We start from the raw sequence: 10,872 nt of genomic DNA, 5'->3' as shown, positions 1-10,872 counted from the left end.
CAATCGAAACATATAAAACATCGAAATATTTATTCCGGCAAATAATTACATACTGGAAATGGTAGACATACGTGGTAGATAATACGGTCTGATAACGTTCACAAAAACATTTGAGTTCTCTACAAAAGGCACCCAATACAGTATATTTAGCAAGTAATAAAATACATCGGTGTTAGACACAGTACAATACTGAAATAATCGTGTGTTATTAAATGTAATATATACATTTCATTTATAATGGGAATACTTAATCTAGAGACTAAAATGTTCTACTTAAAAAAATATTAATAAATATCTAAGAACATGTAATATTAAGTGACTATCGGCATATTTTCTTATAAGGTACTATGTTGTTATTATTGTTACTCCAACATCCCTAATTCAAAAGCAACACCAAACACGTATTCACAGTATTGTGGAAAATAGAGATTGTTTACTTTCTTTCGCTTAGTTTTACTTTCGAAGCTCGGGATGCTCAGCCAGGTGCACCGATGTATGTATGGCATATTAATGTAATTGAAATTCAGATGAACAAATAGGTAATTACGTTTGATTGAAAATGATTGTAAATTGCGATTTGAATACAATTCGTAATAAAATAGGGTGCATCGGACTGTGCCAAAGTTCTTTGTAATACTCTATGATCTACAACTACACTTCTAAATATTTGCGACTTTTCTCTTCACACAAAAGATATAAAATAAACAGTTTGGTCACTATCCATAAGGTACTTACAATACCTTGACAGACCTTGGCAATGAAGATGGCTAATTAATCGACTTATTTGGAAGCAAATGTAACAATGCAGAATCACATATAAACCGCTATTATTCACATTTACTCGAATTTAAAGAGTTAAATGACTACTGTTTAAAAATTTTAAGTTGATCTTAATTTTTCCGTTTCTCAAATATTATCTTTTACAATTGCTTGCAAGTTTTACAATTTTTAACAATAATTATACAAATAATTTAACAAATATTATACAAGAAATTTTTCCGATTAGCCGTTAGGTAATATGATCGATTCTGCATAGTTGAATTAATTGATTTACGAAAAAGAACATTGGAATATGTAGTGTGGATTGTCTTAAGGCAAGCTTACCACTCTAATTGATCCTAAGCTGTTCCAAAACATTTATCCACACATGTATAGAAACAAATTTATTTCTTAAACATAATAGTATTTCATAAAAAGAACAGAAATTTGGCTTTCGACAGTACAGGCCAGAGTTAGATTTACACCTACGACGTGTGATAAAAGGTTTTACAAATAACTCTGACATAAAAAGAATATAATATTTTATATATATATATATATCTATATATATATATTTAATATATAATCTGGAAATAATATATAGACTATCGGTTATATTACTTGTGGCTACATTGTATAAACCTTTGATATTACATTATATTACAAATTGGTATGTATGTGTGCGCAGTGATTTGACATTCCTGAATATATAATCCATAATCAACTTATTACATCTCTTTGAGAGATAGCATCGATATAATGGATGATAATTAAGGAAAATATATATTTTTTCTCCAATTTCTGTATGAAATGCCTCTCTAAGAGATGATCATATATTTCCCTTAATATAATACAATAAGCGCGAACACAATGTGGAATTGAAATATTACTATTTATTAACTATAATATAAATAAATGTATAAAACTCTCTTCTCTCTTTCGCTCTGTCATAAGTCATCGGAAATTTCACGAAATTTTCCGCCACTGTAATCAGGAATGCCAATGTAAATGAGGATGGCGACGAGTGCATATCGTTTATGGTACTGTAGCATACCGCGACATGTGAGTGTACATTTGATAGAACATGTTTATCTCACGTCGTCTTGAGCACATTGGTAAAATTAATAGACGGAATAAGAAAATACACGTTGCCATTACTTCAGAAACCATCAGCGAGCTTCATAAGTAATAGCTTTACGATCTCATAAATCTGTGGATATTTCGAAGCGTATCAAAAGATAGATTCACAGACGGATTCACTTGAAAGTTAAATGTCAAAATTCGGTACTCCACTTCCGCAACTTTAAGATAAAAATCTACGTTTATGTAATGCGATTACAAATTCGTAGCTGGGCACACGTGTTAAGCGTAATGCGGCGACCTACCGAATTGCATGTGGCTTTATATTTTTCTCCATTATGTTGTCAAACTATAGTTGCTCAAGGATGCAATGCATTCTAGTGCTACAGTACGCGTGCGACGATATTACCTCATTGTACCTATCTAAATATGCCACGATAATATGTTACGTCTCTGTAATCGTAACACAAACTTGCAAGTGAATCAATGATAAACTCGTTTTTTCCCGATGGTTCCCGTGTCGAGAAAACTTCATAGATTAATAGACATGTCTTGGTCATAAGATGTGAGATTCGTATCCGTCGAGGAAGCAGGGGTAACCGTTGCCGCTGTTGCGCTTGTTGGCGACTGCAGTGGGGTGGAAGTCGTAGGTAGCGACGTAGGACTCTCCAGGGTTGAATTCCAGTGGCTTCTTTCAGTGCCGTCACCCCCATCATCAGACACAATTGAGATGTCAGCGATAATACCACTTTCTGCAATGGGAACATTAACATCATTTAATAAATTAATATCGATGTCGAATTTCCTTAAAAGTTCAAATCACTGAGATCAAAGCATAATACTCACCAACGCTACATTGACTGTTCAGTGTAGTACTACGATGATGCGGTCGTGGACTCGTGTCTAATCCAAGATTAAGCGTCGTAGGGGGGCCGCTGCTTCCACCGCTGCTCGAAGATGAGCTGACGGAAATTACGCTGTGCGGCCTTCTGCTGCAACGACTGGAGTCCTCCGTCATTGATACCGCTATAGAGTTTCTAAATCTTGGTGCTATACAGACAAATGCAAATAATTGTTTTAATATTCAGCGATATAAGCAAATGGTTTTCGATAATTCGCGAATTGTACTCACTCTTCGAGAGTTGAGCCACACTGATGGAGCGATCGTTTATCTGATCTGCACTAGGCCTTATATCTAAACACGGCTTATTCCCAATGCCCATGCTCGACATCTCCGCCAGGCGCACTTCTAAAAAGTGAAATATCATCGATAGTAATTCGCCCTCTTTAAAATTTATATATTTATATTAATAAACGAAGTGAAAATAGCGAATTACCTCTGTTTCGAAGCGCCTGCTTCCATAAAAGGTTGCTGAGTTCCTCGGTCCAGGCTTTCTTAATATCCTCACTCGCGCACTGTAACGTGTACGTATCTCCTGGTTTCCTTTTGCGGAACCAGATCTCGAATTTTGTAGGCGAGTCCGCGATAACGGCAGTCAAGCCGATATCTGTCGTTTTAATGCTATGTTTATAGATGTAAATATCAAGATTCTGAAAAAATATATATACATGTAAGTAACAAAAATGAAACAGAGACATAAAATAGTGTTAAAATGCACGCAGAGCAAACATGCAGAAAATCTTACCTTTCTATCGGGGAATCTCCTTGCCTTACTGAAGAGTATAAGATCTTCGAACAGGAAGACTTGACGCAGGCATTTTTTGCCTTTTCCTTGCCAGACTAAAAATTCGTTTTGCCGCAACAGCCTGCCTTGTTCTTTTACATTTACCTAGGAAATAATATCACGTCTTTTGCATTGTACAATATATTTATCTAAATTATTATAATACTCATTTATATTCACTGAAATGGATAATTACTAATTTTATTTTATTATTCTAGCACAACAAAATGAAACTTACGTCACAATCACGAAGCGAATCCATCGCCAAAAGATCGTTCCCATGTCGAAGCTGAAATCGAACCATCTGCTCGGCAGCCCTCAAATCCGCTTCACCTTCTACCATCGGTTTCATACCATCTTCCTTCTCGTCTTTCTCCTCTTTGCCGGACAATTGTTCCGATAAATCTGTACCAGCTTTGACCAGCTGCTGAAGTAGCAAAGCGTATTTTCCCATTCGCTGAACCGGCTTCAGCAAATAACTAGCTAAGTCCATTTTATCTCCCAACTCTAATTGCTTCTGTTTGAAGAAACTCGTGCCGTATTCCGCCATCAGCGAATCCGAATTTGGTTTATTCTTATTGTACAAGGCATAAAGATAAAATTTCTTCTCCTGCAAGAGATTTATTATTCACGTGATATCTCCCTTTTATGTGTTGGATTAAACTGTCACGAATTTCGATATAGTCATGCTTACGTGTCGGAGGAAGCATTGTCCCACCAGCATGGGCGATTGCTCGCACTGCTCTAGTTCGCGTAGAAAGTGTTGACTGTGAAACTCGTATATCTTCTCGACATTCCCGAAGATCACGTTTCTCTGGCCTCTGAGAGCCTGCGGGATGTCCTCCCGTACGAGTTCCGGAATATAGTTCTTCAAGAAAGTACAGATATTACGCTCAGCACGCGCGATAAATAATGAAATTACGCGAGAATAAACTCTAACGATGCGCATATTATAATAATTACCTCTATTATATACTCGAGGGACTTGACGTAGTCTCGTTCAGTCTGTATCATCTCCCTCATTATGAGCAGTATTGTTCTGCAAGGTGAAATTCTTCGTTAACGACGTTACGATCGGTATAACAATCGGTACGATGGCATAACGGAAATTACAGGGGAACAATGGGTCTCGCTATTAAAATAGCAATGACGCAGCAATAAAATGTCACACCTAGGACACACTAATGACTTTACCGATCCATTTTACAATACAAAATTTCTTTTATTTTGATTGGTTTTATCAAATTAAAAATGATGAGAAGTCAAATGCTCGATCCAAAAAAAACTTAAAGGAAAGGTGTTAGATAAAGAAAAAATGGAGTTTTATTATGGTTTTATCAATGTCAATTCTTAACTTTTTTGGAAATTTTGCAAGTTAAATGGCAAAAGAATAAAAGATAAAAGATTGGTATCAAAGATGTATACGAGCATCGTACTTTTTCGCCTTCATTCCTGGCGCGATACTGGCTGATCTGTGAAGGTGCGAGTTCACTGGCGGCTTAACCAGCCTCCGTGGTGCCGGGCTTCGCGGAGGTGTACGCGGTGGCGAGCAGTCCAGAAGCTGCTCGGCACTCTCTCGAAGTTCGGCGATGTTGTCCAGCACCGGCCGACCACCGCTACCAGCTGACCCGACGCTTTCCATCGGGCAAGCATAAGACGCGCTGCTGTCGCTATCGTCCCAAGACGTTCCTGAAAACATGTGTAATCCCAACATGTGGATATTCTTCTTGCAACGGCCTTAAGGCTAAAGGGAGAAAGAAGCCTCACTTTTGGCCAAGGTGTCGTCCCAGGAAGTCGACTCGGAAGCGGCGAAAGATCTTCTCCTCGCGGGACTCCCCGGCGCGGACGTGGTCCTGGCGAACTCGAGGGCTTCCGCGCACTTGTTCCGGGCGATGCGACATTGCTCCAGGAGGACTTCGTTACCGAGTTTCTCCGCCAAGGCCATCATCTCGGTGAAGTGTTCGGGCGGTAGAGGCGGCCTCGCCATCAAGAATTGCTGGGCCCTCCTGTCGCTCGCTAGGCGAGCCTCTTGCGCCCACTCGTAGGCGCGATCCTGCAGGAGGCAGCATCTCGACGTGTCCTCCAGGTATTCTCGCCTGTCCTCCAAGCGCGAGCCGAAGCCTCGTAGATGCTGCTTCAGAGATCTCGCGAGCTCGCGAAGTCCGCTCGCGCTCGCCGCCTCGGCAAGATCGCTCCCCTTGTCCAGGTGTCTCTGTAACACAAAGAAGAACACAAATCAAAATGACAAATGCTCCTCGTGCGTATCGTAATTTCGATCGTAATCCAAGAACAAAATATTAATTCGGCGGTTGTATTTTCCTGCGTTACTCATTACCGCCGGAGAGTTCCGTCCGGAATCTGATCTAGAATTTCATTTAGAACTTCGCGCGATGAATACGGGACGGTAACGGAAGTCAGACGAATATTTCATCCACAAACTCATAACGAAGGGCGTGATAAAGGACAAGAATCTCCCGTCTCTCGATGAGAGACGATATTCCGGTCCCCCCCCCCCCCCCCGCCACGGCGACGGAGTTGCAGGATCTCCCGCGGTGCCCGGCAGACCCGTCCCTAATGGAGGGGCCATAAATCGGCATATGGGGGTAAATAATGTCGCGATAAGCCAGGGGGGGTCCGTACCGGCCGCCACCGTGTACAACTCGCACGGATGGATAACACGCGCGTTTACACAGAAAATCTCCGCGTGCCACGCTCGTTCCGCTCGCGTATCGCATCACCGCGCGATGATACACGTACTCTCGCATTCGTGCGAGCGTGAAATCCACTTAGACACGGCTCGGCTGCATCCTGGAGCACGGACTGTTCGATCGAGTGCCCGTGACGAAAGACGCTCTCGTATCTCGTCCCACGATAGCTCCGGATGCAATATGCGATCGAGAGAGAGACCGCCGCGTCACGGATAAGAATCGTATGCGTTCCACGCACGGTTACGCGTAATATCGACGACGTAACGCGCTCATGATAAGTCGTCCGCGACTAAAAGAAATTTCTCCTTTACTTATTAGGTATACATAATAACGCATTAGTATGCGTGATCGAAGACGCCCGGACGACATCGGATGTGCGGGGGGACGTTCGAGACGGCTTCTGCACGAAGAAGAAAGTATTTCGCACGTAACGTTGGTCGACGCATGATACGCGTCACGTTACACCCTGATGAAATATCACGTCTCCCGTAGCGCCGTGAGACACTTTAATATCGTAAGTAGAAAGTGTGCGGCATATTAAGCGCTTTAGATGCGTTACCCTACTGATGTGGACAGAGAAAAGAAATGTGCAAAAGTTCGAATACAGATGACCTGGGGATACAGTGGCATGAGCTATTGAAAGTTTCATTACACTTCGCTATAGTTATTATTGCAGTTTTACTGCATTTTATTGTGCAGTAAAACGACTGTATCTATAAATTATGACTTGCAAACATGAATAAAACAGGCTACTTTATTATATCTTTAAGTGTCTCACTTGATAATTCAAATATTAACAAGAGTTATACAGATAAAGAAGATAAAAATGTTTTTAATTCCTAATTTTTCGGGAAGCCCGTTGACATTTATTTCCGACGTATCGAAAGTCTATTTGTTAAGGATATTTACAACGCCAAATGCACATTAATCTTCAACAATAATCGCACATTAATCTCCTAAGAAACCAGACATTACTTGTTACTTTGGCAATAAATCTTATACTATATGTATCCCATAAATTTATAAATCAAATTGCGTCCTTGGGAAATATAATTGCACGAAACGGCTGTGTGCCTTTTTTATTCATTGAACCGCCGCACGCGTTACACGGGATGATCTTCGTTCACTCTAATGGCGTTCGTTCGCGTACGCGCACGTGGCAGACTCCCCCAAGAATCTCGAATTATCGGAACTATTTTTCCCTTCGCCTCACGTCAAAGCACGAGACTCGTGAGAGAATTATGTGGCACGTGCAATGTTGTATTTTTCACGCTACTGGTACTCAAGCACGGCATTATCAATGTATCACATTACAATGTATCAATATAATCACGTGTCGACCCGTATAGCGTAAAAAATATCGTCCAGTTAATCACGTTATTTTATAACGAAATATATTTTATTTTTTCAAGTTGTTATTAATAGCGCGGTAGAACTCGTCTACTTCATTTCTGTCTGTAACGCAAATGCCTTGATTCTTTTAACGTTATTCATATCGTGCGACGATTTAGGTAGAATTCTCCAAAAATCATTTTCTTAGAAATAAGCTATGAGTTGATGAAATTCGTTCTAAACACTGCTGAAATCATCGACGAAAAACCGGAATATGATTCTCTCGATTGCACACGTCAGTGCAGCGCAATCACGAGTACCGTTGCAAATTGAATTCCGCAAATTCATCGTCGATTAAAATCGTAAATCAATGTATAAAGTCACACGCGTGTCGACAATGTTTTTTTTTTTATTTCCGTACGGTTCGCGCACTTTCCAATCAGGATATTGAATCTTCTATTGAAACAGATCGATTTGCGCGCGCGGTCCATCTTCATGATTATAAGCGGTTTGTAAAGCACGTGAAATATTGCTTCCAGGGTCATGATATATCTCTCCCTCTTTCTTCTCTTTCGCCTCGAGTCGTTTAATCAGAGGGACCGCGTTTCGGCACGGGTATAATCCTCTCCGAATAGGCGTGCGACCCTTTCACGCATTGTAGATGCGCGCGCGTGCACATAAGGGTGATTATTAAATTTCATATACCCAATAGCCATTATCTCGCGGTACAGTCCTTTAAAGTCCACACGTGATATCGTATTCTCTATTTCCGCTTCCGAAGAGCGTTTCGCGTGTTTCGGCGAGTTGTTAATTGTTTATCTACACGAGAAAATCAACCCGCATTTTTATGAAAGTTTGCCAATGACTTGTTAATTTATTGTTGCCCTCATTATGACGTGCATATCCAGACCATCGAATCCCTAAATCATCGTGAAAGTGAAACAAGTACACTTCTAATTGCACTTACATATTTAAAAAAACAAGCAAATGAATGTCTTATTTCACGGTATTTGTTTGATGATTTTTTTTTTAATATGTAAATGCAATTAAACAGTTACACTTTCACGATGATTTTGGAATTTGATGGATTTTTAAATATGAAAGTGTAATTGAACAATTACACTTTCACGATGATTTAGGGATTTGCGCTTGTTTGGAAATGCACATATAAGTTCAAGTCTCCGACATGATTGTTTAAATCGTATAACAATTTTCTCGCGCAACTATATTGAATATAAATAAGTATGATCAAGTATGATAAATTACGGTAATTGCGTTCGACTAAATTGCTGCATTTCTGTATAAAAAAAAGCGCAGACGATGCAAATCAATCATAAATACCTATAGCTTGAGACGTCGACATCATCGATTATTAAATGTGCAAATTATACCGAAATTATTCTACAAATCCGTAATAATTATTCTAACGTGAAATTAGTAGATATGAATGATCTTAGGACTGAGGTGATTATTATGGCGGAATGTAGAAAGGCGCCTCTCGGAGCGTAATTGTTGGAGCGTGAAACCAGATTAGCTAAAACGTGACCAATCTCGCGGACACGTATAGACTCGCTTGCGAACGGTCATGCTTATGTTCGTGCGTCCATTAATTGACACGTATCGTTGATTATCGTAATAGATTGTCAATTAATATCAAGGAAGTTCGTATAGGCGCACGGACAAAGACCCCTGGTAACACGCTAAACACACGGCGCCGATTATACTTTCTAATTACGGCAGCACGCCGCATCCGTATCCGTCGAGAATGGAAAGTCCCTGTTTTAGACAGAGATTACTCCCAGTTGTCTCGGAAGGACCCGACTGCGATTTATCTTTTCGAATGCAATGAAAGTACCTAATTAACACATCCCTCTCGATCATCAAGGATGCGCGCATCATGATCTTTCGCAAGCGCGAAGACGATTCGTGTCTTCACGATCGACGGCTGGAAATAATTACAGCTGGCGCGCGGCGATTCTCTGGGTATCGCCTGCGATTGTGTATTTTGGCGTAACGCGGACGTGAGCCGATGTGTGAAATCGATATATGCGAAAGAGAATGGGAGCAGAGGCCGCGAAGGGTGAGCAAGCGGCAAAAATGCAAGTCAGTGCATCGAGGGCACTTAGCATCCTGCAGCGTAATTAATTATAGATGAGTTGCAATGAACGTCTATGAAGCGAATGCAATGACTCACATTTTGTTTGATCACGGTAGTCTTTGGTCCGACTTAATCGGCCATATGTGTCGCGCTTCGTGCAGCGGTGGTATGCTAACAAATTGAATTCCATCTTATGATTCAAGTACGTCGCAAGTTATTTGTTTCTACTTCAAACTACTCGACCTGTTTACAAGCAACTGCAGGTATTTAATCGATAATATGATTATTTACGCGCGTACGACAAAGATAATGATAATGAGCATATTTAAATTTCGTAGCATCTTTAATTATATTATTTATCCGAATTAAAGCTCATGAAATTTTTTAAATATTTAACGTTTCGGTTTTTATAATTACTGCCTTTAAAATGCATGACTGCATGAGTTAGAACAATTTCTTTCGATAGCATTATACGACATTCTATTTGCGACGCCAGCATGCCGACGCAGTCGATTTAAATTGATCTATCCTTCTGCCATTCGATAGTTGGGGCCTATTAATACACAGTAAGAAATAAAAATGACGTAAGACACGTGGCTGCAATATTATTCAATTGTTATCGTACATTGCGACGAACCTTTGAAATGACTCTTAATCTTCCTCTCCAACAGTCTTTACGTGCTTCATTAAACCACGTTAATTAACCGTCAAAGTAATCATACGGTATCGTTAGCTATGGACGGGCTTTTAAGTCAAGAATATTTCTCGACTCCCGGCTTATACTGGTGGTTCAACCGGTACTTGAAACATTTTCCTGACTATTTAACGAACGATAAGACGACGCCATTAGAAAACACGCTAGCTGACGGTTAGTCGATTACCGAACGGTTTTCCTAGTTTTACGTTCGAGAGATCGTAAATAATTGCCGGAAACTTTCCTGTTGATATGGCTAAACGGATCACAGTACGTCGATTGCTCATCACTGCAACAGGTTGTTGACCAACACGGAATGTCGTGCAAGAAAAATCGCAGCAAAATGCGGACGACATTGCACTCGTTAAATCCGATGTTCAGCAAGACGATGTCATAAGCATTACTGCATTATCAACAATGACTCTCCTCGCATATCCACGAGATACGAATGTGTGACACGTAAAAGAGAACGATTGACAGTTCCGCGACAGATTCCGCCGTGTTAGTCGCGGTCGA

The 10,872-nt window shown here is 40.4% G+C and overlaps 1 protein-coding gene across 2 annotated transcripts in view; it reads right to left on the bottom strand.

The window, feature by feature from the left end:
* Nucleotides 1–11: 11 nt before the first annotated feature.
* Nucleotides 12–10,872, bottom strand: part of LOC139771392 (uncharacterized) — a 282,189-nt gene continuing 271,328 nt past the window's right edge. For both annotated transcript variants that reach the window (XM_071704165.1, XM_071704252.1), the window contains exons 14-23: nucleotides 5,292–5,736; nucleotides 4,961–5,213; nucleotides 4,488–4,563; nucleotides 4,219–4,392; nucleotides 3,763–4,134; nucleotides 3,486–3,629; nucleotides 3,177–3,390; nucleotides 2,972–3,088; nucleotides 2,686–2,889; nucleotides 12–2,591 (exon numbers count right to left, since the gene is read on the bottom strand). In XM_071704165.1, the coding sequence (XP_071560266.1) occupies nucleotides 2,371–2,591; nucleotides 2,686–2,889; nucleotides 2,972–3,088; nucleotides 3,177–3,390; nucleotides 3,486–3,629; nucleotides 3,763–4,134; nucleotides 4,219–4,392; nucleotides 4,488–4,563; nucleotides 4,961–5,213; nucleotides 5,292–5,736 (2,220 nt within the window). In that variant the 3' untranslated portion in view covers nucleotides 12–2,370. The remainder of the gene's footprint in view (nucleotides 2,592–2,685; nucleotides 2,890–2,971; nucleotides 3,089–3,176; nucleotides 3,391–3,485; nucleotides 3,630–3,762; nucleotides 4,135–4,218; nucleotides 4,393–4,487; nucleotides 4,564–4,960; nucleotides 5,214–5,291; nucleotides 5,737–10,872) is intronic.

Source organism: Temnothorax nylanderi, unplaced genomic scaffold (genome assembly GCF_030848795.1).
Source record: "Temnothorax nylanderi isolate EJ_2023f unplaced genomic scaffold, tnyl_v1.0 TNYL_tig0001_pilon, whole genome shotgun sequence".
Taxonomy (NCBI): domain Eukaryota; kingdom Metazoa; phylum Arthropoda; class Insecta; order Hymenoptera; family Formicidae; genus Temnothorax; species Temnothorax nylanderi.
Note: the sequence above shows the minus strand (reverse complement) of the source record. Positions and strands in the feature narration are given on the sequence as shown.